General features: G+C 38.7%; 1 protein-coding gene across 1 annotated transcript; it reads left to right on the plus strand.

Annotated features, from left to right (window-relative positions):
* The first annotated feature begins 207 nt into the window (after positions 1-207).
* Positions 208-27,689, plus strand: LOC122701495 (cytochrome b-c1 complex subunit 2, mitochondrial). The gene is made up of 14 exons (XM_043914488.1): positions 208-364; positions 3,538-3,621; positions 3,719-3,868; positions 4,949-5,013; positions 6,386-6,442; positions 6,666-6,790; positions 9,160-9,257; positions 11,753-11,810; positions 15,136-15,231; positions 15,556-15,755; positions 20,353-20,433; positions 22,271-22,347; positions 23,997-24,150; positions 27,419-27,689. Exons 1-14 carry the CDS (start codon positions 332-334, stop codon positions 27,500-27,502), a joined length of 1,362 nt encoding a protein of 453 aa, XP_043770423.1. The 5' UTR covers positions 208-331; the 3' UTR covers positions 27,503-27,689.
* The last annotated feature ends 291 nt before the right edge of the window (positions 27,690-27,980 follow it).

A 27,980-nucleotide genomic window follows, 5' to 3' on the forward strand; every position in this document is an offset into this window, starting at 1 on the left:
GGGGAGAGAGGCTGCGATGTGCTGTCGCAGGAGTAGTCAGAAGATTACAGAGTGGATATCAAGGCCAGGAAGAGAACTAAAAAAGCGGTAACTTAAATTATCTTCTAAATACTCCCTTACGAAATCATGCGTCTCCCTATCCTATGTCTTGGAGGAATTAGACTGGCCCAACCTCCAAGGAGCAGTAGAGCGCAGCCGGTCGTCTAGAGAGTCCCTCACGTAAGAGACGTGGGAAAGAGTGTCGCAGGGAAAGCTGGGCCACTGCCGCTGTCCGCCACCATCTTGCTTTTTCTAAGGCGGCAGTGACCGAGGCTCAGAACAATCTTGAGCAATGAAGCTGTTAACCAGAGCCGGGCCCCTCTCGGTGAGCACAGCTGGCGGGCTTGGGGAAGGGTTGGAGAGCAGATGGTCAGCAAGGTCATACGGACCGGAGTTGCCTGGTTTGGGGCCCCTGGGCGCTGGGCTTCGTTCTGCCCTTCAGCTGAACCCTGCGGGCCAACTGGGCTCCAGGCTGGGTGGGTCAGGCGTTGGAAGGCCCGCTCATGCTCTGAGCAGAGGAGACCTAGTGCAGGAAAACGTGCAGAGAGAGGGGGGGGCCTTGAGAGCAGAGGTGAAGCGATTCGGTGGCGACACCTTTGAAGGTCATTGCTGCTCTTGTGTGCAGGTGAAGGAGACCGCGAAATTTGTGTCGCGGGAGGCCGGTGTAGACCTAGGCCCCCATCCCTACCCTATCAGCTGCTGCCTGTGTTTCTTGGCATATCATGTAGCATCAGCTTCTCCAACTGTTAAGCGGCTTATGAGTAAAATTATAAGAAAGAAATGAGCTAATACCTGTATAGCGTTTTTCAGTGAACCTTGAACTTGATTGTTACTGTCGTGTCCTGGCTGCATAAAGTGTGCTTTTCTTGATCTCGTTTTAATATTTATCCAGGAGGGGTTCTTGGCCTTTCCTTTGGAGCTTCTTAAGGCTCCTCCTCCATGTCCGAGTGACACATAGCTGTCACTTGGGGAAAACTCCTGTTATCAGTGTTATATCATTGTGGACTGGTGGTTATCAAGAGGGAACAGTCTCAACCTCTGAGATTAAAACAACTCTTCGAGGCCAGTTTTGCCCCCAGGGGACATTTGGCAACATCTAGAGACATTTTTTGGAGAAGGAAATGGCAACCCACTCCAGTATTCTTGCCTGGAAAATCCCATGGCGGGAGGAACCTGATAGGCTACAGTCCATGGGGTCGCAAAGAGTCGGACACGACTGAGCGACTTCACTTTAGAGACATTTTTGGTTGTGACAACCTGAGGGGCGGGGGACTGCTACTGCTGGACATCCTTCAGTGCTCAAAGCCACCCACAACAGAATTATCCAGCTCAAAATACCAAGAGAGCCTGGGTTGCTAAGAAACGTAGTAATCTACTAGAAGAAGGTTCGAAAAACCAGGGAATGGAGTTCCCTGGTACTTAATATTTAAATAGATAAACTATGAATTATACAAATGACCTTGATTTAGACTGTAATTCTCTTAGCCTTCTTAGCACCCCTAAATTAACCGATGATTTTAATAACCCTTAGAGGGAAGTCCAGTTGGACTGGCAAAAAACCTCAAAACCATCTCCTCATTCATTCCATCCTCACCTTTCAGTAGAAAAAAGAACTCAAAGATAACAGAGTTGAAGAGGACCAATGTAAACAAATTGCAGTAAGCTTGAAAGCAATTGTTGGTTCTACTTACAGCACTTACTTTAAGAATAAATTTATACATCTTTTGTTATTAAAACAAAATAGTAATTGTATGGACAGTTACTAGGATAATTCGTTGCAACAGGTTTGAATGGAACAAATTACAGAGAGTACATTATGACGAAGTGTCACTGCTCAGGCGCATTTGAGAGGAGAGCACCTAAATCTACCTTAGCAACTGATGTGCCCACATATCTTAAATTTTTTACTTTCTGGAAAAATCAAAAGCTAGAATCACTAGTAGAGTTAACTGTACCACACCCAGCGAATGAAATTGATGATGATAAAGTAAAGCTATTTGTAACTTATAATTTGAAAGCACTAAGGAAGGTTATGGCCAACCTAGACAGCATATTAAAAAGCAGAGACATTATTTTGTCAACAGAGGTCTGTCTAGTCAAGGCTATGTTTTTTCCATTAGTCATGTGTGCACTTGAGAGTTGGAGTATAAAGAAAGCTGAGCACAGAAGAATTGATGCTTTTGAACTGTGGTGTTGGAGAAGGCTCTTGAGAGTCCCTTGGACTGCAAGGAGATCCAACCAGTCCATCCTAAAGGAGATCAGTCCTGGGTGTTCATTGGAAGGACTGATGTTGAAGCCGAAACTCCAGTATTTTGGTCACCTGATGGGAAGAGCTGATTCATTTGAAAAGACCCTGACGCTGGGAAAGATTGAGGGCAGGAGGAGAAGGGGACGACAGAGGGTGAGATGGTTAGATGGCATCACCAACTCAATGGACATGAGTTTGGGTAAACTCCGGCAGTTGGTGATGGACAGGGAGGCCTGGCGTGCTGCAGTTCATGGGGTCGCGAAGAGTCGGACACAACTGAGCGACTGAACTGAACTGAACAGCAAATGAAAACGAGGAACCAACTTTTCAATAGTACAGCATTGAAGCTGAATGCACAACCAGCAGCCCTCCTGCACAACATGAAGTAGGGACATTGCAGCCTCTGAGGGGCTTCTTGGGAAACTCAGGCAGCATGTTCGTTTAATCCTGGGCGTACTAAGGTTTAATTCTCAGCATCTCCACTAGTAACCTTATGATCCTTAAACATAATCAGAATTAATTCTGTGGCATTGTATATCATTCGCCAAGAAGAAAGCTGAATAAAATTACACATTTTGGATCCATTATCTGACGTTTAAGAGGATCCCTTCCCATGGCTGCATATTACATTCTGAGAATCTGCTGTGAATGAAGCTGTTGTTAATCTCAGGGTATATTAGTCAAAGAAGATTAAAAAAAAAAAAAACCCTTTAATTGTGTAGTCTTAATGTAGCACAAAAGAGAGTGAAGATACTCTGGGAAATATTTGGGGGCTTGGATGAAGTTTTCTTTGATATGCTTTTTAAAGGTTACTAAAATGATTAAGGAAATGAAGTCATATTGGAAAGTAGACTAAAAAGATGAGACTCTTTAGGCAGATAAGAGAAGCAGTAATGCTAAAACCTATAAAAAGGTCTGAATGTGGCTATTCCACACTTCTTTTAAAAGTTCCAAAGCATTAGAGCCTAGAAAGGACCACTTGGAGCTCTAATAAGGTAGTTAAAAGAAAATGTAGTGAATCTTTATATAAGAAATGAACATGTTCAACTCAGCGTTCCTTCAAGCCCTGCAGATCACAAATAGAGATTTAAGAGTGGCATGGGTAAACTGGTGGGTTAGTTAATAGGTTAATCAGCTGAATCCTCCCATGGAGTTTTTTACCACTGAACACCCTCTATTGCTTGGGCCAACTCAGATACAATGCACTATTCTTTTGAGAAATATGGTAACCTGTCTTTTTTTGTGTTTAGAGATTTTATTCCCTGAAAGTCGCTCCTAAAGCTAAAGCCGCAGCAGCCCCTGCAGGAGTGCCTCTACATCCTCAGGACCTTGAGGTTAGTCCCCCTGAGGTACTCACTGGACACATACACGCCTCACTGTTCTTGGTAACATAAAGACATTAATCACATCCCTACTTTATTTTATACACAGTTTACCAGGTTACCAAATGGTTTAGTGATTGCGTCTCTCGAAAACTATGCTCCTGCATCAAGAATTGGTTTATTCATTAAAGCAGGCAGCAGATATGAGAACTCCAACAATTTAGGAACGTCTCATCTGCTTCGTCTTGCATCCAGTTTGGTAAGCATCTTTACTACTTTTGTGTGTTTAGAAATCTGTGGTGTCTTGGTCCTACAGAAGAGAAAAACTAAAAGCAACACCCCTGTGTTGGTTTCGTGGAGCTGCCATAACAAGTTACTTCAAACCTTGTGGCTTAAACAACAGGAGTTTATCCTGTCGCAGTTCTAGAGGCTAGAAGTCAAAGTCATGGTGTCAGTAGAGCCATGCTTCCTCTGAAGGCTCTAGGAAGAATCATGCTTTTATCTCCCACAGCTTCTGGTGGTTGCCAGCAGTCTTTTTCATTCCTTGGCTTGCAGCTGCATCATTCCAGTATCTGCCCCTGATTTCACGTGGCCCTGTCTGTCTGTGTTTCTGTATCCAAACATCCCTCTTACTGAAGGGCACACTCTTATCCAGCATGACCTCATTTTAAATATTTACATCTGCAAAGGCTGTTTCCAAACAGGGTCACTTTTGTAGGTTCTTGGGTGGACATGAATTTTGGGGATCAGTTTTCAGCCCAGTACAGTCCCCTAATATAATGTGAAAAATCACAGGATACTTATCGCAGAGAAGCAGTAAATTAGTGTCCATCCGGATGTTCATGCTGGAGCATAAGAAATCAGTAAAAAGATAACATTTTTAGGATGGTGAGACACATGTACATCCATGATTGATTCATGTCAGTGTATGGCAAAAACCACCACAATGTTGTAATTAGCTTCCAATTAAAATAAATAAATTAATTTTTTAAAAAATAAAAGAATCATGTACCAAAAAAGGACATTTTTAATTTTTAAAAAGTGCCAGAAATTGAAAGAAAATTATTTTTTTCCCATATGCAAATCTCTTTCACAGTAGATTGATGAATCCAACAAGCATGTATTTGATAATTGAATTTTTATCTAAATGTGCTTTATATAAAAATCTATACTTGTGCTTTTGGGTTAACTTCGTTGGGTATTTCTTAAAAGGAGGTAGTATTTTTAGTTAGTGTTCCTTTTGAATTTAATGACAAACATTAGATTTTGACATAAAGTGATGTTTGGCAAACTCAGGCATTAAAAATTACCAAAAATTGTTGTTTTTTTCTTTTCCAAGACTACAAAAGGAGCTTCATCTTTCAAGATAACCCGTGGAATTGAAGCAGTTGGTGGTAAATTAAGGTTTGTTAAAAATAAATAATCAGAAATATTGAAAACACCAGAAGATGATCAGTTGTAAAGGAACTTTTCTCTGTTATCAAGGTGGTTAACAGTTTCTTAAGGCTCAAGAAGGAAAAGACTGATGAATTTGACTGCATAAATGTAAAACATCTTTATGCCTTAAAGTAAAAATCTAAGTAACTAAAAGTAGGTATTTGCAACATATGTAATATGGAGAGGATTATTTGGAAAAATAAAGAACTACAAATTAGGAAAACAACCAAAGAGTAAATGGATAGGAACAAAGATAGGAATAGGCTGTTCCCAGAAGAAGAGGCCAGAAACAATGATCTTCACTTATAATCAACAGTTCAGTACCATTTTATACTGCTGGTGGGAGTATGAGTTGATACAGCTACTTAGGAAAGAATCTTCCTAAGAAATACCAGTTAACATTAAAAATGAGCATATTCTACAACCTAACAATTTTTAATCCACATGCACAAAGGAGTTCTTTATTGTGACTGGAAACAATCTAAATGCCTGTCTTTAAAGGGTGGATAAGTAAAGTATGATACAATAATATGCTGGGACTACTACAGTTAGGAATGAATAGCAGTTAAGAAATGAATTCAGAAAAAAAAAAGAAATGAATTCAGTCTGTATCAACATGGCAGACTTAACAAAATGTTTTGTGGAAAACAAGTTTTAAGATTTTTTGAAGGTAGGAGGTTTTTAACAAAATAATATGTAATGCTTATTATTATGTTTGTCTCAAGTGGGAGAAAGTGTGAGAACCTGGGAAGGATACAAAGAGATCTTCAACTTTAAACTTGCCTTTTCTTTTTTAAGTTGTGGTAAAATACACATAAGATAAAATTTACCACCTTTAAAATGTGTAGTTCTATAACAATAAGTGTCATTGAGCAACCATCACCACCACCCATCTCCAGAACGTTTTCCTCTTCCCCAGCCCAAACTCTGTAGCTATTAAACACTACCTTCCCTTCCCCCAGCCCCAGGCCAGCACCATTCTGTGTTGTTTCCATGATTCTGACTACTCCAGGTACCTCATATCAGTGGAATCACACAGTATTTGTTACCTTTTTATGACTGACTGACTTCACTGAGAAGAATGTTTTCAAGGTTTATCCAAGTGTGATATGCCAGGACTTTCTTCCTTTTTGTCAAGTTGAAATACTTAACTGTTTTCTTATTTAAGATTTTTTTAAATAGTTAAAAGCTTTAGTTGAGTGTGCATATTTTTCTTCACTATTACTTATACTTTTTATACTTCAAAATATTTTTTTCCAAAAGATTGATTTAATGAAGATATAAGAGAAAGCTTATTCTTCTGATTTAGATAATTCACTGTAATTTATTTTTGACTCAGCGTGACTTCAACAAGGGAAAACATGGCCTATACTGTGGAATGCCTGCGGGATGATGTGTGAGTACCTGTGTGTGTTTATTTAGAAGATCTGCTTTTAAAGAAATACTTAGTCGCTCAGTTCTGCTCTTATGTTTTTTTATGTGGCATGACCTCTGATGTTGGTTTTGGATTATCACTCACAAGCTGCCTGAAGTTTAATAAAAAGAGCATTAGAGTTGTGTAGAATGGATGTTCGTTTTACATTTTTGACTGGTAACTCTGAGCTTCATGTCTTCTGTAGTGATATTCTAATGGAGTTCCTGCTCAATGTCACCACAGCACCAGAATTTCGACGCTGGGAGGTGGCTGCCCTTCAGTCTCAGCTAAGGATTGACAAAGCTGTGGCTTTTCAGAATCCACAGGCTCGTAAGTGCACTTTCAGATTATATTCCGTTGTTTCTAAGATACTGGGATTTCGAGAAAATCAATTTGTAGAGGAATAAAATTGCTGTTGACATTCTTTTTCGCCTTGGGTTTGAAAATAACACTTTCCAAAAATGTGTCCACTTTTTAAAACATTGTTCATTTCTAAACATTTGTATTGTTGATTATTTTTCATCATGTTAATATGTAAATTTATTACAGAATCCTAGGCCTTTCACCTGTGTTTTATGCCCGTCCTCCCACCGCTGATTTTTTTTTGTTTTATTTAGTTAGTTAGTTAGTTATTGGTCGCACTGGATCTTCAGTGCTGTGCACAGATTTTATCTAGTTTGGGGGAGCAGGTTTCTCTTGCTGTGGAGCGTGGGCTCTAGGCCCGCAGGTTCAGTAGTTATGGAGCACAGGCTTAGTTGCTCCTCGGCATGTGGAATCTTCCCAGACCACGGATCAAACCCATGGACCCTGCATTGGCAGATGGATGCTTAGCACTATACCACCTGGGAAGTTCCCTGGTGTTTTTTGTTTTTTAACAGTCTTTTATTTTTAATTGGAGGATAATTACTTTACAGTATTGTGGTGGTTTCTGCCTTAAATCAACATGAATCAGCCATATGTATATATATGTTTCCTCCCTCTTAAATCTCTCTCCCACCTCCCTCCCTATCCACACCTCTAGGTTGTGTCAGAGCACCCCCTGGTGTTTTTTAATGATTGTTCTACTTATACCAAATCTGGCAGCAGTTTATTGCTGCTGCTGCTGCTGCTACTTTTACTATTATATATTGCTATTATTGTTTAGCCAACTCCTTTTTATTGGGTTTTTCCAAAGCAATCAACTTAATTTAAAAAAACCTTTTTTATATTCATGTTTGTGTTTATAGAATGTTTGGTTATATAATCTTGACAAGCATATCTGGCAGAACAAATCTGTAAGATAAAAAAAGCACCACTGACTCTCAGAAGTCAAAGAACTTCTGGTAGGAGCAGAAATGTGCAGGTAGACCACTGAGGTATAAGCGGGTGACCAACTGCAGGGGCTCAGAACGGCGTGGACTTCATTCATATGCAGGCCTGCCAAGTGTCTGGAACATAGTGAGTGCTTGACTCCTGTTTGCTCATATTATATTTCATGGTGATAACTTTGTCACTCCAGACTTTTGATAAAAGAGATAGAATAGTAAAATTGTGGAAAAGATGACTTCTGTGTCCTGAGTAGCTTCCTTCCCCACTGGTAGCAGTGAGGCTCCAGCCCTCATCCTTTGTGCATGAGCAGTTGTTATAGTCTGCTGACTGGTGTCTCTCTGCTCAGGCATACCTCTTCAGTCCATCTTCCATGTTTCCATGATAGTTGATCATTCTGACATGAAAATCCAGTGAAAATCCTTTAAAGGCTTCTTATTATCCATGAGATGAGGCCCAGCGTCTTTTAACTTCGCATATATGTTAACTCCAATGATCTGGCACCTGCCTAGCTCCCTTGTTTCTTGCTCTATCTTTTTCTCTCCTAGCTGCAGTTCCTCTTTGAATCAAACTGTTGTCATACTTCATGCCTTTGTCTGTTTCCTCTGTCTGAAATGTTTTTCCCAGATCTTTCACCTGGGACACACCTACTCATCCCAGATTTTACTTCTCTTAACTCCTTTCCAGTTCTCAGTGCCCTTCCCTAGTAATATACTACTAACATCACACCCTAATACTTTTATAGTGTTTCCCCCTCAACATTTTGAGGGGAGGTGTGTGTCTTAACTCATCTCTGTATTTCCAACTCAGTGCTTGGCATAGAGGGACTGCCCAAATAATAAGCAGATAAAAGACAAACACCTCAAGCAAAGACACTGAACCAGAGAAGTAGGAACAGTGCCAGGGAGGAGTGCAGCTTGGCAGTAGCATTTGACCCCTGGAAGCTAGCAATGTGACCTAACACTAACACTTTCATATCTTCTCTTATCCTGACAACTCCCTCATTACCTAGAGAGGGAACCTAGAAGTGAACAAAATCCAGATTAGCTGATTTAATCAAGGTGACACAGCAAGTCGATTGCAGAACTGTAATTAGGCCCAGACTTCTGAATCTGAAGCCCAGGCCATTCTGCTTTCCAGATGATGCTAGGTAGATTAAAGTTTGAGAAATGTTTAGGTGGATTCTGACATTTACAGGCTGCTATCAGAGAATCTTATTTTTCTCAGCACATTCGACTGGCAGAATTTTAGAAGTTGCTAGAGGTTAAATGATAGTAAAGTTTCAATGCTTGAATGCAATGACCAAAGTTGTATAGTTGTTTTCAAGGCTCTTTACATGGTGTTGTCTTTATTTAAATAATGTTTCTGTAACTGCTTCTTTACTTATTTTACAGACATCATTGAAAATTTACATGCTACTGCTTACAGAAATGCCTTGGCTAATTCCTTATATTGTCCTGATTATAGGATTGGAAAAGTGACACCAGATGAGGTACTGATAAAACACCTAACATTTTTAAATGTGCTCATTTTCACATTAATTTGAATGTTCATCTCCCATTCAGTTTTGTTTGCTAATTTTCTTATCCTCTAATTTAAGAGATTCTCTTGCTTGCTTTTTTTTCTATCACTTGGCTGCCTTTTTTTTTTTTTTTTTTTTTTTTTTTAAGGCTATACTATGCAGCTTGTGGGATCCCAGTTCCCCTACCAGGGATCAAACCCATGTCCCCTGCAGTAAAGAGCAAAGAGTCCTGATCCACCAGGGGATTGCCCATTCATCAGCTTGCTTTTTAACTAAAATTCTGTCTGAACAGTTTTTGTGTATCTTTCAACTAAAAAAAAAGTGTTTATTATGAAAGGGGCACGTTCATTACAGAAATTTCAGAAAATAAAGACAGGCAAAATAAAGACAAAAAAAAAATCTCAGCTGTCTGAAGGCACTCATTGTTAGCACCTAGGTATATTTTTCTTCTAAACTCTTTTCTTTGTATATGTATCTTGTAAATAGTATATAAGTATTTAAATACCATAGTCTTGTGACTGACCACTCACTCCACACCCTTGCCTCCCATTCCGCCATCAGCCAGCTCACCAGCCCGTTTACTTCTCCTGTATACCTGCCTCGCTTCGCTGACAGTACAGATTTGTCACGTCACAGTCATGTATATATCATAGAACTTGGCTTCCAAAATACGGAACATTAAGCATTAAATCTGCAAGTGTAGACTTGTGTATATAATCTTAATTTCCTACTCCTACCACTCTCAGCCCCCCTCCCCTATAATTTTTTTAGCAAAAGACATTAAGAGAAAAACTGGGAATTATCAACACTTCCAAAGTACATGTGACTCGGAAATTAAGGGTTTTTTTAATTCTCATTTCTTGTTATCCACTATAGAAAACTGAATTTTGTTTCCCTTTCCCCTTCTGACTTATTTCCTGGTTAAGAAAACTATTCAGTTATCAATTTAATGCCTATCATTCATATGGCACTTTTTAAAAAAATTAGAACTGGTATCATCCAACTTGGAACAGCCAGTATGTTTCATAAGACTGACCTCTAGTGAGTTTCTGAAGCTTTTCAGAAATCAGATTCACTCTGTGAAGATATGTTACTGAGGTAGCTAAAAGAATGCACATAAGAGAACATTCACCTACAAGGATGTCTATTGTAGCATTGTATATAATTGTGAAAAATTAGAAACAAGTTTAATATCCAATATTGGAGAACTAGTTAAAGAACATATTAAATATCTGTAGAATGGAATACGATTCAACTATTCAAGAATAATGATTGATGGTGAAAATTTCATAGCATATTATCAAAATAATTTATGAATAGGATGTATTAAGGGGTCCCACTTTTCAAAAAGTAAGGTGTGTGTATCATAGACAAATACCAAGATATTAACCATGATTATCAAAGTTACTAGCATTTTTAAAATGTATCCCTAGGCTAAAGGAAATTCTAAGGAAATTGGTGATGGAACACTTTGACCAAAAGCAGCATTCAGTAGAAAAACATCACCAGGAAAAAAATAAAATATGACTTTCCAAGATGGCTCCATAGATGGAGACAGCATTCATTTTAGGGCACAAATTCTACATAAACTGAGCTTCAGCAAGTCTAAACATTAGTCTAAACCTTTTTAGCCACCACCACCCGCGCCCCCCCCCCGCCCCGTGAATTTTTAACACCACAGATATACTGTATATCTGCATATGCACTGTATGTATATTTGTAGTTTATATATAAAGGATTTTTTTTTCTTCCCCCAAGAAGTAATTTTCACTTTCTTGGGAGCAGTAGTATAGTTGAGAATGCATGTTTTTAGCCCTACTTTATTTATATAAAGATTCCAAGATTTCACATTGAATCTACTGTATTAGCTTATATTAGTAGGGAGACATTGACGAATTTTTTTTAAGCTCCCAAAATAATTCTGTAATCATCCAGGTTGGAAACCCTGGTATAGACAGTAACTTAGTAGCAAAAAAATCTTCAAAGACAGGCAAGAGGAACATAGTGATATAACTATTAGCTCTACTATAGAATGTTAACAACAGTGTTTTATTACTACTTGTATAAAGACGAACCTGATGTACTACTTAAATCACATTATAATAAAAATCACAAACTTAGTCCCATTTCTTCAAGTTCAAGCCAATATGTGCTCTAATTTTTGTTGTGTTTTTTTTTTTCATTAACAGCTTCATTGAGATGTCATTTACATAGCATACAGTTCACCATTTAAAATGCACAATTCAGGTTTTTATTCTGTTCACAGAGTTACATAACCATCACCAATTCAGTTCTAGCAATGGAATTTAAAAGCTCAATTTAATTCAGTACTAGGTAGTCCCTTATAGTTCATTACAGCAGCTTTTAAGCCTGACTGTTTATTTTCTGCTAAACTGCACTTTGATGTTTTTATAGTTCTTTATATTTCTACCAGTATAACCTGATAAATGTTTTCACTTTCTCAGTTACATGACTTTGTACAGAATCATTTTACAAGTGCAAGAATGGCTTTGATTGGACTTGGTAAGTTGGCAATTACCTGCGTGTCAGTTTGCTGCTTTTAAGAGTAGTTCTTTTAACTCACAAACATAGAAGACAGACGTACGGTTGCCAAGGGGGAGCGCGGGAAAGGGTTGGTTTGGGAAGAGCAGATGCAGCTGTTATGTATGGAGTGGATAAGCAACAAGATCCTATGTCATAGCACAGGAAACTATATTCCATGAGAAGGCAGAATCATCCTTGAAACTGTAAAATCAGATACTGTCATATGTATATATGTATCATATATACATGTTTTACAGTTATATCAATATCTAGATAACTTACAGTTCATGGTTCTTGGCTCCCAGAGAAAGTGGTAGATAGTCAGGAAATTCCCTGAGGTTGCTGACTTTTCCTTTTGTAATTGTTGCGGTAGTGAAGGGGACACCTTTCCAGTGCATTGTAATTCTATCACTATATTGGTAACCAGCCTCAATTTATAACATACTCACTTGCATATTTTCTTAAATTCTGATTACACAAGTCTCCATTCTGTCTCATTTTAGAAAGCGGTTAATTGAAAAAAGAAAAACTAAGGTGCACTGCTAGTAGATGTTGCACTTACAGTTAAGAATAAAGATACTGTTTCACTGTCTCTGTATGAGTTACTTAAAAAAATAGTCCCTTAAGCTATAATTATGTGAATACTGGATTGAACAAAATTTGAGAACTTCCCCTGTGTTATGTCAGAAAGTCAGTATGTGATAGGATTTTTATATACATAATTTTTTAAATTTCTTTGGCTGTGCTGGATCTTTGTTGCCGCACAGGCTTTTCTCTGGTTGCAGAGAGCGGGCGCTACTCTCGTTGCCGTGCACAGGCTTCTCACTGTGGTGACTCCTCTTGTTGCAGAGCACAGCCTGTAAGTCTTCAGTAGTTCTGGCGCACAGGCTTAGGTGCCCCACAGCGTTTGGGATCTTCCCGGATCGAGGATCGATCCCAGACCTGTGTCTCCTGCATTCGCAGGCAGATTCTTTATCACTGAGCCACCAGGGAAGCCCTGATAGGATTTTAATAGCTAGTCTTTAATGGAAACAACCTGAATGTCTGCTGATGAATGGATAAGGAAGATACGGTACATACATACAATAGAATATTATTCAGCCATTAGAAAGAACGAAATAATGCCACTTGGCAGCAACATGACTGGATGTAAACATTATCATACGAAGTGAAGTAAGTCAGAAAGAGAAAGAAGTACCACATGATATCACTTATACATGGAATCTAAAATACAACACTAATGAACATATCTGTGAAACAGAAACAGACTCATAGAGAACAGGACTGTGGTTGCTGAGGGTTGTCGGGGAGGGAAGATTGCGAGTTTGGGATTAGTAGATGCAAACTAGTATAGATAGAATGTATAAGCAACAAGGTCCTACTATATAAGGTACAGAGGACTATATTCAATTTCCTGTGATAAATCATAATGAAAAAGTATATGTATAACTGAATCACTTTACTGTACAACAGAAATTAACACATCATTGTAAATCAGCTGTACATCAATAAAATGTTTAAAATATCCCCAACAGTTTTATAGCATGTAAATAAATCCTCCACAACTGTGAAAAGAAAAAAGCTAGTCAATTTTTTTTTAAGTACTAACTTTTAAATTCATTACAGTATTTGCAAAACCTATGACAAAGGGCAAATTTCTCTGAACAAAGAGCTTTTAAGTACAGTTTAATAGAAAAATCGACAAAAGGAAGAACAAACAGTTCATGCAGAAAGTGTGTTATATGTGTGTATACAACTATTGTAAAAGATGTAATAACTAAGAAATTTTTAATCTGTGAAGTTGGCAAAAGTTAAAAGGTTGACACTACCCAGTATTAACCAAGGTATGGAGAAATAGGCACTCAAAAATTATTGGCAGGAGTGTAAACTGGTAGATTTTTGGAGGTCTGTTTTAAGAATTTACCCTTCAGAAATATTTTGGCAAGTTTACAAAATACTTGCATGAGAATATTGTTTGCAGTAGTTGGATTTTGCTCATTTGTTTTGTAAATAATAACAGGTATAATTCGCATTGTGTCAAATCCACCTTTTAAAGTGTGCAGTTTGTGGTTTCAGCACACTCAGAGCTGTGCAGCTATTGCCACTATCTAATCTTAGAGCGTTTCCATCATCCCCGAAAGAAACCCCACACTCATTAGCAGTCACTCCTCATTCCACCACCTTGCATCTGGCAACCGGCAACCTACTTTCTATCTGTAGAGAGCTGACTGTTCTGGACATTTCAAAGAGAATTATACAGTAATAGCCTCTGTAACTAACTTCTTTCACTTAGTCACTTAGCATAATGTTTTTAAGGTAAATCCATATTATAGCATGTACCAATGTTCCAGTCCCTTTTCTGGCTGAAAAATATTTCATTACCCCATTTTGTTCATTCACCAGTTGGACATTTGAGTTGTTCCTGCATGTTTTAGCTATTAAGAATATAAACATTCATGTGTAAATTTTCAACAAAATATCTTTTTCATTCTTTTGGGTGTATACCTAGGAGTAGAATTGCTAGGATTAGGATATAGGATATCTCTCTATTTAACCATTTGAAGAACTATCAGACTGTTTTCCAAAGCAGTTGAACCATTTTATTTTCCCACCAACAGTGTATAAGGATTCCAACTTCTCCACATCCTCACCAATATGTACTATCATATGTCTTTGATTATGGCCATCCTAATGGGTATGAAGTGGTATCTCATTGTGGTTTTTGATTTTAGTGATTGATAACATTGAACATCTTTTTTTTGTGCTTTTTGGCAGTTTATGTGTCTCCTTTGGAGAAATGTTCATTCAAGTGCTTTGGCCATTTTTAATTGGGTTGTTTGTTCTTACCAGATACATGATTTGCAAATATTTTTCCCATTTTGTGGAGTATCTCTTCGTTCCTTTTGAAAATGCCTCTTGATGCATATTGCAGTATTGTTTTAATAGCCAGTTATTAGAAATATACTGATGTCTATCAGGAAGAGATTGATCAAATAATGGTACATCGGTATAATAGAATTCTTTATAACCATTAAATGTTTGGTGTAGTCCACTCAGAAGTAAATTACAAAAGACAAGTTAGAAACAGTATCAGTAGAAGATACCATTTTAAAAATAAGAAGGATAATATTAATATTTACATAGAAAAAAGGTTCTAGATGAATATATAATAAAACTGTAAATGCATATCTCTGTAAGAGTAGCATTATAATATTTTACTTATATTAAAATAGTAGGTATTCTACAATTGTGTTTTAGAAATTCTGGTTCTATAGTTTTTTTTTGTTTGTTTCTACTGAAATAGGTGTGAGTCATCCTGTCCTAAAGCAAGTTGCTGAACAGTTTCTTAACATAAGGGGTGGCCTTGGTTTATCTGGTGCAAAAGCCAAGTACCATGGAGGTAAGCATTTTGTTCTGTTAAGGTTAATTTACCAGGAAGCCGCCTCTCCCCCACAATAGCATATTGGAGTATAATAGGCCTGATTGTTTACTTCCAAACAGTGTCAATGTGGAAAGAGATCGTATCATTGTGGAAAGTATCAGTTGCTTGGGTATTATGTGTTAAGTATGTTTGTGAATGTGTTGGGGGAAGGGAAGGATATCTAGGAGAGCACCAGGCCAGAGAAAAGCTTCATCTTAATGCAGTAATACTGTCTCGTAGAGAATATTGAAGAATAAAACCAAAACCTGCTTTCTTCTTTGCTCTTTGTTTACGTGGCCCCAGGTGAAATTCGAGAACAGAACGGAGACAGTCTCGTCCATGCTGCTCTCGTAGCAGAGAGTGCAGCCATCGGAAGTGCGGAAGCAAACGCGTTCAGTGTTCTGCAGCACGTCCTCGGTGCTGGACCGCACGTTAAGAGGGGCAGCAATGCCACCAGCTGTCTGTACCAGGCTGTTGCCAAGGGAGTTCACCAGCCGTTTGATGTGAGTCTGAACCGTGAACATCTTGCCTTTTGTTTTCAAAGGCCTAGTGTTTGCAGTGTTGTCCTGGGAACTTGCTCTTAATGTTAATCTGCTTTTAAAATTTAAGATGACATAAAGAAAATCTTTGTAAAATTGAAGACCTTAGTGGGTCTATCAGAAATTTACTGTTATTCTAATATAAAAAGAAGAATTGAATGCTTAAAAAATCCAAAATCCCCACTCTCTCTTGGAGTTTGCTCAACTTCATGTCCATTAACTTCATGTTCATGAACTTCATGTTCATGTCACCCTGCTTATTTAACTTACATGCAGAGCACATCATGAGAAACACTGGGCTGGAAGAGAAGCACAAGCTGGAAGGTTTCAAGATTGCTAGGAGAAATATTAATAACCTCAGATATGCAGGTGACACCACCCTTATGGAAGAAAGTGAAGAAGAACTAAAGAGCCTCTTGATGAAAGTGAAAAAGAAGAGTGAAAAAAATGGCTTAAAGCTCAACATTCAGAAAACTAAGATCATGGTATCTGGTCCCTTCACTTCCCATCACTTCATGGGAAATAGATGGGGAAACAGTGGAAACAGTGTCAGACTTTATTTTTCTGGGCTCCAAAATCACTGCAGATGGTGATTGCAGCCATGAAATTAAAAGACGCTTACCCCTTGGAAGGAAAGTTATGACCAACCTAGACAGCATCTTAAAAAGCAGGGACATTACTTTGTCAACAAATGTCCGTCTAGTCAAGGCTATGGTTTTTCCAGTGGTCATGTGTGGATGTGACAGTTGGACTGTGAAGAAAGCTGAACACAGAAGAATTGATGTTTTTGCACTGTGGTGTTGGAGAAGACTCTTGAGAGTCCCTTGGACTGCAAGGAGATCCAACCAGTCCATCCTAAAGGAGATCAGTCCTGGGTGTTCATTGGAAGGACTGATGTTGAAGCTGAAACTCTAATACTTTGGCCACCTGATGCTAAGAGCCGACTCATTTGAGAAGACCCTGATGCTGGGAAAGATTGAGGGCGGGAGGAGAAGGGGACGACAGAGGATGAGATGGTTGGATGGCATCACCGACCCAACAGACATGGGTTTGGGTGAACTCCGGGAGTTGGTAATGGACAGGGAGGCCTGGCGTGCTGCAGTTCATGGGGTCGCAAAGAGTTGGATGCGACTGAGCGACTGAACTGAACTGAATGTCCATTAAGTCAGTGGTTCTGCCTAACAGACTCATCCTCTGCTGCCCCCTTCTCCTTTTGCCTTCAATCTTTCCAAGCATCAGAATCTTTTCCACTGAGTCAGTTGTTCTCATTAGGTGGCCAAAGTATTGGAGCTTCAGTTCAGTTCAGTGAACTTAATTGGAGCTTAAACTTCAGCAATAGTTTAGGGTTGACTGATTTGATCTCCTTGCAGTCCAAGGGACTCTCAGAGTCTTCTCCAGCACCACAATTCAAAAGCATCAATTCTTTGGCACTCAGCCTTCTTTATGGTCCAACTCTCATATCCGTCCGTACATGACTACAGGAAAAACCATAGCTTTGACTATATGGACCTTTGTCAGCAAAGTGATGTCTCCACTTTTTAATAGCTGTCTAGGTTTGTCTTAGTTTTCCTGCCCTGGGGCAAGCGTCTTACTTTCATGGCTGCAGTCACCGTCCACAGTGATTTAGGAGCCCAAGAAAATAAAGTCTGTCACTGCTTCTACTTTTTCCACTTCTATTTGCCATGAAGTGATGGGACTGGATCCTATGATCTCAGTTTTCTGGACGTTGCGTTTTAAGCCAGTTTTTTCATCCTCCTCTTTCACCCTCATTCTGTTTGCTTTCTACCATTACGGTGGTATCATCAGCTTGTGATACATCCAGCCTGGCATTTTGCATGATGCACTCTGCATATAAGTAAAATAAGCAGGGTGACAAGATATAGCCTTGGTTGCACTCCTTTCCCAATTTTGAACTAACACCAAAAAACAGTGTCCTTTTCATCATAGGGGACTGGAATGCAAAGGTAGGAAGTCAAGAGCTACCTAGAATAACAGGCAAGTTTGGCCTTGGAGTACAGGGCAAAGGTAACAGTTTCGTCAAGAGAATACTTTAGTCATAGCAAACACCCTTTCCAACAATACAAGAGAAGGCTCTTCACATGGACATCACCAGATGGTCAATACCAAAATCAGATTGATTATATTCTTTGCAGGCAAAGATGAAACAGCTCTGTACAGTCAGCAAAAACAAGACCTAGAGCTGACTATGGCTCAAATTATGAGCTCCTTATTGCAAAATTCAGGCTTAAATTGAAGAAAATAGGGAAAACCACTAGGCCATTCAGGTATGACCTAAATCAAATCCCCTATGATTACACAGTAGAGGTGATGAATAGATTGAGAGGATTATATCTGGTAGACAGAGTGCCTGAAAAACTATGGATGTAGCTTCGTAATATTGTATAGGAGGCAGTGACCAAAACCGTCCCAAAGAAAAAGAAATGCAGGAATGCAGCGTGGTTGAGGAGGCTTTACAGATAGCTCAGGGAAGAAGAGAAGTGAAAGGCAAGGGAGAAAGGGAAAGGTGTACCCAAACCTGAATGCAGAGTTCCAGAGAAGACTAGGAGAGAGATGAGAAGGCCTTCTTAAATGAACAATGAAATAGAGGAAAACACTAGAATGGAAAAGACCAGCAAGCTCTTCAAGAAAATTGGAGATACTAACTGAACATTTCATGCAAGGATGGACACCATAAAGGACAGAAACAGTAAGGACCTAACAGAAGCAGACGAGATTAAGAAGGGGTGGAAAGAATACACAGAAGAACTATACAAGAAAGGTCTTAATGACTGGATAATCGTGATGGTGTGGTCACTCACCTAGAGCTGTACATCCTGGAATGTGAAGTCAGGTGGGCTTTAGGAGGCATTACTACTACGAACAAAGGTAGTAGAGATGAAGGAACTCGACTGAGCTATTTAAAATCCTAAAAGATGATGCTGTTAAAGTGCTGTACTCAATGATATCTTTAAAAAGTAACACAAAATTGTAGAGCTAAATATTGTTCATAATTTCAGCAATAGCTCATGGCACAGGTAGGTTATGCTTTAGTAAGTCTTTGGCCATTTGACCTTTAACAGTGGAAATTAAAATCAGTCTTCTTTTTTTATCCTTCCTTTTAATACTTGAGTGGTTGCATCAGACTTTTTTTAAGCAGAGGAGCCTTTTTTAATCCAATACCATTTCCCAGCTGCAATGCCCAACACAAAAGCTTTTGCTTTTAAAAAAGTAGAAGTCTTACTTGACAGTGGAACCCTTGGAATCTTCTAAACAGAGCCTTAGGGTTCCATGGAGCACAGTTTTCAAACCATTATCTTAAATTAGTCCTAAATTAGAGTTCCTCCAAATGGTCTTTCTTCGGGTCTGTGGTCTACTCTGTTTTCTTTTTTTCATGCTTCCTTACTCTTTTCCATTGAACCTTAATGATGCTTTGGATAGTTGGAGTTTAATCTAGTGACATAGTTTAACAGAAATTCCTACTTTAGAATTTGGCCAGAAATTTGGAGAATGACTAGGTTAGTCTCAGAATTGTAATTAAAGTTCAAGTGATTGAAGTGCATATCTTTGTGTGCTTCATATGGACCAAACCCATGGTTTTCAAATTTCACCTGGAATATAGTTTAAAATTCGGGCTTCATCTGTAGTGATCTGAGTGAGTGGATCGGTTGTGAGAATCTGAAAGTGTGTTTTTTATAACAACTCAAGTGATCCTTGGACTTCCCAGGTATTGCTACTGGTAAAGAACCCACCTCCAGACGCAGGAGATGCAAGAGATGTGGTTTCAATCCCTGGGTCCAGAAGATCCCCTGGAATAGGAAATGGCAACCCACTCCAGTGTTCTTGCCTAGAAAATGTCCATGGACAGAGGAGCCTGGCAGGCTACAATCCATGAGGTTGCAAAGAGTCAGATACAGCTGAGCACATAGTGCTCAGACACACGAGTGACCCTTAGGTTACCAGTCTACATAAACACTGAGAAGCACTTCACTAGGATGTCATATCCACCTCAGGGAGCTTACACTCTACTCAGACTACACACAGAAATAGCCCTGCTTTCCAGAGGCTAAAGTTCTTGCTCCCCTGGACACCTGCTTCTAAGCAGAAAAAATTTTCTAACCGTTTGACTTTGGTCTGTAGAAAAAGTAAAAGTGAATTGGTGAAAAGGAAGTCACCACCAACAGCAGAGGGAAGAAAGCAGGTTTGTCTAATGTCAAGGACCATGATCTGCATCACTCAGCTGTATTGAATCTATACTAGTAATGTAGTAATGTTTACAGGTTACTGTTTGCATTAACCCTTAATCATCAAAAGGTTAGAAAATACCAAGGAAAGTGAGCAATCCATTTTAGAAAGAGTTAAATGAGAAAAGTTAAAACCATTATAGTTCTGAAAAAGGTAACCTGTGTACACTTCAGTCCTTAATAGAACCAGTTAAGTGAAATATTAATTCATCTCTTTGCTTATACTGTGAAGGTACATATTTTCTCTAGACAACCTTAGGGAAACTGTACCCTGTTTTACCTGGTAGAATGACGTACAGTAAAGTTTCATTATATTTCAGGTTTCTGCTTTTAATGCCAGTTACTCAGATTCTGGACTCTTTGGGTTCTACACTATCTCACAAGCTGCATCTGCTGGAGATGTAAGTTGCAAACTGAAAAATTATCACAAGATTTTTTTCTCCTGTTAACATTTTTTTACTGAAAATATAGAATGTTTGAATACTGTGATTTATCAGCTCTCTGTCTAGTATAATATCATTAAAGTGTTACCTGCTATGCAGGAAAATTAAAAATGGAAAATGTATATATTAATCCTTCCAGGAAAGAGGGAGGAAACACCTCCTTGGTATTTTGGTTCTGTGTGGACATGTGGCATTAAGTTGCGTCTAGGGCATCTAAATGGAGAACTCAAGTGAGGTCAAGGCCAAAATGTATACTGGGAGTCCTCAACAGAAAAGTGTGTTGAAATCAGGGTTACATACAAAAGTTTGTAGGAGAAGAAAACTGAAGGTCAAGCTAGGGGAAATGGCCAAGAAAACAAAAAGAAGAGAAACTGGTATATTTGAAGACCAAGAAAGAGAGACTTGTTAACAATTTTTTGATCTACTCTGTATTAACATCCCTTTAGTTACCACAGGGAAGTCTGGTAGTTTTAGCAAACTTGGGCAATTATCAGTTTTTACAAGACACTGGAAGTGAACTAAAATGTATTTTAATATTAAGAAATGAATGAGAAGAAAGAAATGCAAAGTTGGTGTAGGTGTAGGGGAGTGGGTGGGATTTTAGTAGAGTTTACACTGAGAGATTAAGTAGGAAGAGACAGACATTCATACTGAAAGGAAAGAAATTGGAGTGAATATAGGAGATAGGAAAGTATAGGTGAATTAAATCTGTAAAAGCAAGAGCAAGCAGGATCCAAAGTATAAATAGACATTTTATCCTTGGACATAAAGGCTGATGGGAGAACAGGATATCGGAGATGAGGAAGTACATCCCTGGTGAGGCAGGAAGCTAAATCATGTTTTGAGAATAAGAGAAAGAAGGAGAGTTTAAAGAAAGTTAAGAGGTTGGGGACAGAGGAGTGCCTGGATGCACACAGAATGAGCAGAGCAGCGGATTCATAGTCAGATGTCTAGCCTAATGGAAAAATGGAGGAGGCAAGCTGTAGGGTTGATCCCAGGTTGCAGTCTTGCAAAGTAGGCTGGTCAGAAGTATGAAGAGGTGGCAGGAGTTGGAAACACTCGTAGGAGTGGCTGAAAGAATAATTCATGGGTTTAGGCTAAAGAAGTAAAGCCAGAGGGACACAGATTGAAAGTGGACAAATCAAGGAACTAGAGATGTTGGCAAAAATGGAAGATATGGATAGCATGATTAAAAACAGGCCAGAGGTCTTGGAATTGAGGATTTCAGTGTTCAAGTCTGGGGTATGGCTATGGAAATAGGCAGCTGACTTGGAGGGTAAAGTAAGTTAACAGACCCCGAATGATGCCAAGGTTGGGATGGAGCAAATCATGGGCCAGGTTTATTATACCCACTCACATCATTAGAACTTGATTCCTTCATGACTCCAGCATTCCAGGCATGGACAGTCTTTACAGATTGGCTCTGTATGGTTTACTGCTTTCTTCTTAGTGAATAGTAAGAGATAGCAGTATCAATTACATGATACTTTGAGAGCCTGGGGAAATTTAAAAGACGCTTATTCTTCATAAGCAATTATAAATCCCTGAGTTTTCTTTTCCTAAACCCTACTGCCATCCTCTGCCCTCTGCCCCTTAATGTTTATAAGAAGCTTGGCTACTTGGATATTGTACAAACAGCTACTTTATTGGAAGTACAAGCAGCACGTAGTGACTTACAAATTCCAATGGACACAGCTGTTTCCATCTTGTTTCTGCCTCATGGAGGAGCATCTGGAGTACCGCAGGAGACTCTGGCACTGGTCAAAGATGACCAGCTTTTACTTTTCTGTCCTAGGTTATCAAGGCTGCTTATAACCAAGTAAAAACAATTGCTCAAGGAAACCTTTCTAATGCAGATGTCCAAGCTGCCAAGTAAGTCTCAGTATTAACTTTCAATTATTTGAAAGTTGTATTTTTTTCTAGTTAAAATACTATTGTAATAAAGGTACAATAGGATTGAAAAGTACAAAAAAGTGTTTAAAGGAGAGGGAAATATATTCCTACCACCCGGAGATATAATTGTTAACATTTTGAATATTTTCTTCACCATTTTTAAACATAATTGCTAATACTGCATATATAGTTGTTAATAAATAATTAACATATATAGTTGTTAATAAATAATTATCTATCATTACCAACCTCTTTATAAAGCTCTTTTCATTTATTCAGATTATTGAAGTAATTGGTATGTCAGAATATACTTGTTGGCAGTTGGAAATTGTCAACTATAAAGGATATCTTTGGGCTTAAAAAAATTTCATATTTCACATTACTTTTTGGTATAGATTTGCAACTGGGCCAAGAGTTATAAATATTATAATGAAAGGCTCTGCATTAAAATATATGTTTGTGTTTATATATTTTGCAGTCACAGTATTAAAAGGTTGTACCAGTTTATAATCACATCATCAGGAGTGCCTGTTCCACCATAACCACTAGCAGCTTTTTTTTTTCCTCTTTACTGATTTGATAGACAATAAAAGACACCTGTTTAAAAAATTGCAACATCCATCTATTTGGTGATTTTTTAAATCCCACTGTCCTCACTGTGCTAACAGCAAGTGCTAACAACAAACACCTGTTAACTCAGTAGTTCTGGGAGTCTCTCTAAAAGAGACTGTGGACAGAGTTACAAAGCAGCTTGCATTTTCATACAGAAGATTAAAACATTTTTAATTGTAGAATTTTGGTTGTTAATGTCAAGTTCTGTTTATTTCCTGCTACTTTGATGGAGTTGATAGGTTTTTAGTTCAAAAACATTTTGGTTCTTAGTCTTCCTGTATTGAAAGAGAAAGTGAGGTGCCATTGCTGAAGGGACAAACTAATAATCTCTTGGTAAAGTTTACTGCAGGTAAATCTTTTTTTCAGTTAAGCTGACAGTGTGGTAAAATTGCTACATTAAATTATAATTTTGTTTAAATGGATGTCTTGCTACTGAGTTTGAGTTAAATAACTCAAGTACCTTATTGAACACCAGTTTCTTTCTGGGATAATTATGAATTGGATTTTATTTCAAATTGATGCTTTTGTGCCCATATTTAAGCTATAGGCACTTATAAAGACCTATATTCTCCTTCCCCACTTGTTCTGTCCTCAATGAGACAAATCCCAGTCCACAGCATTCTGCTAAAAGGGACAATGAGAAGAGACTTCACAGGTATTTTCTTTAGTAGAGATGTCTAATATTATCACCAAAAGTGTATCAGGAGGCTAGAATTCCTTCAGTAATCAAGACTTCACACTAAAATATTTTTAACTAGATCTGAGTTCTAGTCTAAAACTAAAATGCATTCTGTTGGGTTTTTAGTATAATCTTATAATGACAGCTTTCAAAATGATAATGTAAATAATAAAATAGTTGGTAAACTGAAGAAATGGAATGGAGACCTTTAGCACACTTAAAATTTCAAAGCTGTTAGTTTGCATATTTATTCAAACATGTTTAAGGATTTGGGAACATACTTTAACTTGCTCCATAAAACTGCCTTCTGCCTTACTTACACACCTTTCATGGACAGGAACAAGCTGAAAGCTGGGTACCTGATGTCATTGGAGTCTTCTGAGGGTTTCCTGGATGAAGTTGGTTCTCAGGCTCTAGCTGCTGGTTCATACACTCCGCCATCCACAGTCCTTCAGCAGATTGATGCAGTAGCTGACGCTGATGTCATAAATGTAAGCAAATGAAAATCTGTTTAACATCACATAACTTGTCCTTAATGATGCCATTTCAGAAGGAATGCATAAAGAGTGTATATGCTATTCTCAGGGTATTTGTTATCTTATCTGCCTGGTGTGGAGGCAGAGGCTCAATCCCATCAGACCTGCAGATAGCTTCCTTGTCAACTCAGGAAGTCTGTGTATCTTCCTCATTCAACTAACTTACCATTAGGTTAAACTATTTTAAATATTTTTAAGGGTCAAGAAGAATCAAATATTGGCAGTTTCATATGATTCATTAATTGTCAAGTTTGGTGTTTTTCCTCCTCACTCCAAAATAAACTTTCTATCCTGCCAATCCTTCACAGTCCACCATCTCAAGATTTTCTTTAGTTTTCTCAGCCTAAGACATTCTCCTGCCCTTGTTCTTTTTTTTTTTCTTCACATATTGTTTCCTATAAAATTGACTGGTTTTGAGGGCAAGGACTATGTGTTATACCTCTTTGTATTCCCTACTATGCCTAACAAGTACATGAACTACAAAATGAACCCTAAATCAGTCCTTTCCGTATTAAAAATGCCAACTCCCCTTTCATGTCACAGTCTCAACCATCTTCTCACCAAGGGGTCTATCCTTGTGGGTAGAAAAAAAATGCAGACTATTGGAAGATAGCAATCCTGACTTGATTTCACTTGGCGCCTAAGTTCATCATCGACGTTGTAGTTCAGTCACTCAGTTGTGTCCGACTCTTTGTGACCCCATGAACTGCAACACGCCAGGCCTCTCTGTCCTTCACCATCTCCTGGAGGTTGCTCAAACTCATGTCCATTGAGTCAGTGATGCCATCCAACCATCTCATCCTCTGCTGTCCCCTTCTCCTCCTGCCTTCAATCTCTGCCGGCATCAGGGTTTTTTCAAATGAGTCGGCTCTTTGCATCAGATGGCCAAAGTAATTGGAGCTTCAGCTTCAGCATCAGTCCTTCCGATGAATATTCAGGACTGATTTCTTTTAGGATTGACTGGTTTGATCTCCTTGCAGTCCAAGGGACTCTCAAAAGTCTTCTCCAGTACCACAGTTCTAAAGCATCAGCTCTTCAGCACTCAGGCTTCTTTATGGTCCAACTCTCATATCCATCCGTGAATACTGGAAAAACTATAGCTTTGACTACACAAACCTTTGTTGGCAAAGTAATGTCTCTGCTTTTTAATACACTGTCTAAATTTGTCATAGTTTTTCTTTCAAGGAGCAAACGTCTTTTAATGTCATGTCTGTAGTCATCATCTGCAGAGATGTTGGAGCCCAAGAAAATAAAATCTGTCACTGTTTTCGTTGTCTGCCCATCTGTCTGCCATTAGTGATAGGATGGGACCAGATGCCATAATCTTCGTATTTTGAATGTTGAATTTTAAGCCAGCTTTTTCACTCTTCTCTTTCACTTTCATCAAGAGGCTCTTTAGTTCTTCCCTTTCTGCCATAAGGGTGATGTCATCTGCATACCTGAGATTATTGATATTTCTGCCGGCAGTCTTGATTCCAGCTTGTGCTTCATACAGCCTATGTACTCCTTTCCCAATCTGGAACCAGTCCATTGTTCCATGTCCAGTTCTAACTGTTGCTTCTTGACCTGCATACAGGTTTCGAAGGAGGCAGGTAAGGTGGCCTGGTATTCCCATCTCTTTAAGAATTTTCCACAGTTTGTTGTGCCCACACAGTCAAAGGCTCTGGCGTAGTATAATGAAGCAGAAGTAGATATTTTTCTGGAATTCTCTGGCTTTTTCTGTGATCCAACAGATGTTGGCAATTTGATCTCTGGTTACTCTGCCTTTTCTAAATCCAGCTTGAACATCTGAAAGTTCTCAGTTCACATACTGTTGAAGCCTAGCTTGGAAAATTTTGAGCATTACTTGGTAGCGTGTGAGATGAGTGCAATTGTGTGATAGTTTGAACATTCTTTGGCATTTCTTTTCTTTGGGAGTAGAATGAAAACTGACCTTTTCCAGTCCTGTGGCCACTGCTGAGTTTTCCACATTTGCTGGCATATTGAGTGCAGCAGTTTCACAGCATCATCTTTTAGGATTTGAAATAGCTCAACTGGAATTCCATCATCTCCACTAGCTTTGCTCATAGTAATACTTCCTAAGGCCTACTTGACTTTGCACTCCAGGATATCTGGCTCTAGCTGAGTGATTACACCATCGTGGGTTATCTGAGTCATTAAGATCTTTTTTGTATAGTTCTGTGTATTCTTGCCACCTCTTCTTAATATCTTCTGCTTCTGTTAGGTCCATACCATCTCTGTCCTTTATTGTGCCTGTCTTTGCATGAAATGTTCCCTTGTTATCTCTAATTTTCTTGAAGAGAGCTCTAATCTTTCCCATTCTATTGTTTTCCTCTCTTTCTTTGCATTAATCATTGAGGAAGGCTTTCTTACCTCTCCTTCCTATTCTTTGGAGCTCTACATTCAGATGGGTATATCTTTCCTTTTCTCCTTTGCCTTTCCTTTCTCAGCTGTTTGTAAGGCCTCAGACAACCACTTTGCTGTTTTGCATTTCTTTTTCTTGGGGATGGTTTTCATCACCGCCTCCCGTGCAGTGTTACAAACCTCCGTCCATAGTTCTTCAGGCACTGTGTGTATCAGATCTAATCCCTTGAATCTATTTGTCACTTCCACTGTATAATTGTAAGGGATTTGATTTAGGTCATACCTGAATGGCCTAGTGGTTTTCCCTACTTTCTTCAGTTTAAGTCTGAATTTTGCAGTAAGGAGTTCATGGTCTGAGCCTCAGTCAGCTCCAAGTCTTGTTTTTGCTGGCTGTACAGAGGCTTCATCACTGTACACTCTTCCGAATGGTTGTCCTTGTCTCATGTACTGTACTGTCACGAGTCCAAGCCAGCTGCCTCCAACACCATCTTTATTTAAAAAGCTGGTCTAAGCACCGCTGCTCATGGTACTGCACTTGACGTGAACGAACAGACTGAACTCTAAAGTAGTGGCATAAAGAACACCAGGCTGTGGTGTAACTTTGACAAGTTAACAGTCGGTGTATTCTCATTGACTCGGACTACCTGCCATCGCAATACAGACCCAGAGGCGGACAGCCCTGCTGCAGGAGACTGCCCCATTTTGCAGTGTCAGAAATTCCTTTCGCTCTTTAACAGCTACTGTCATCGTTAGAGCATCACGCTTGCTCAGTCACACAAAGGATGAAATATTCAGAGTAACAGAAGTTTGTCTATTTGCTTATTTGTATTAACTTTCTGTCTTTGTTTCTATCTTAAAGGCTGCAAAGAAGTTTGTTTCTGGCCGGAAGTCAATGGCAACAAGTGGAAATTTGGGGCATACACCTTTCATTGATGACCTTTAATACTGAATCCCATATTGCAGGAAAGAACTGAACATTTTGTCAACCCAGAGCAGCAAATACATGAAAGTGAAAAGTCTCTAATGTAACATTTATCTTTTTTTCCAATGAGATGAAATACCATAAAGCATAAATGTAGGTAATTGTTCCCAACTAACCTAAAGTCAATAAAGCATTCTATTTAAATGTTTTTCTTGCATCTTTCCTAATAAGTTAATCATCAGGTATTTGTTTTATGTTGAGTTTTTGCTTTAGATGCTTTTAAGGAGAACAGGAATATAATTATAAAGTACAGAAGCATGAGAAACTTAAAATTAAGGCTTAAGTGGCTATCAGAGTAACTATCTCCAGATTATTATTGGCTTTTAAAGATAAAAGCAGTTAAAAGTGTGTATTCTTAGGTAAGAACAGTTAAATGATCTGGGTTTTACCCCCTCTTGCCTTTTTTCCAAAAGAGTTATCTATGCGAAATATATATTAC

Source organism: Cervus elaphus, chromosome 10 (genome assembly GCF_910594005.1).
Source record: "Cervus elaphus chromosome 10, mCerEla1.1, whole genome shotgun sequence".
Taxonomy (NCBI): Eukaryota; Metazoa; Chordata; class Mammalia; order Artiodactyla; family Cervidae; genus Cervus; species Cervus elaphus.

Coding starts and splice junctions, on each gene's coding strand:
- LOC122701495 (XM_043914488.1), top strand. CDS start 332: ATGAAGCTGTTAACCAGAGCCGGGCCCCTCTCG. Junction 15,232..15,555: donor AAAAGCCAAGTACCATGGAG/GTAAGCATTTTG, acceptor ACGTGGCCCCAG/GTGAAATTCGAGAACAGAAC. Junction 24,151..27,418: donor CTGACGCTGATGTCATAAAT/GTAAGCAAATGA, acceptor TCTATCTTAAAG/GCTGCAAAGAAGTTTGTTTC.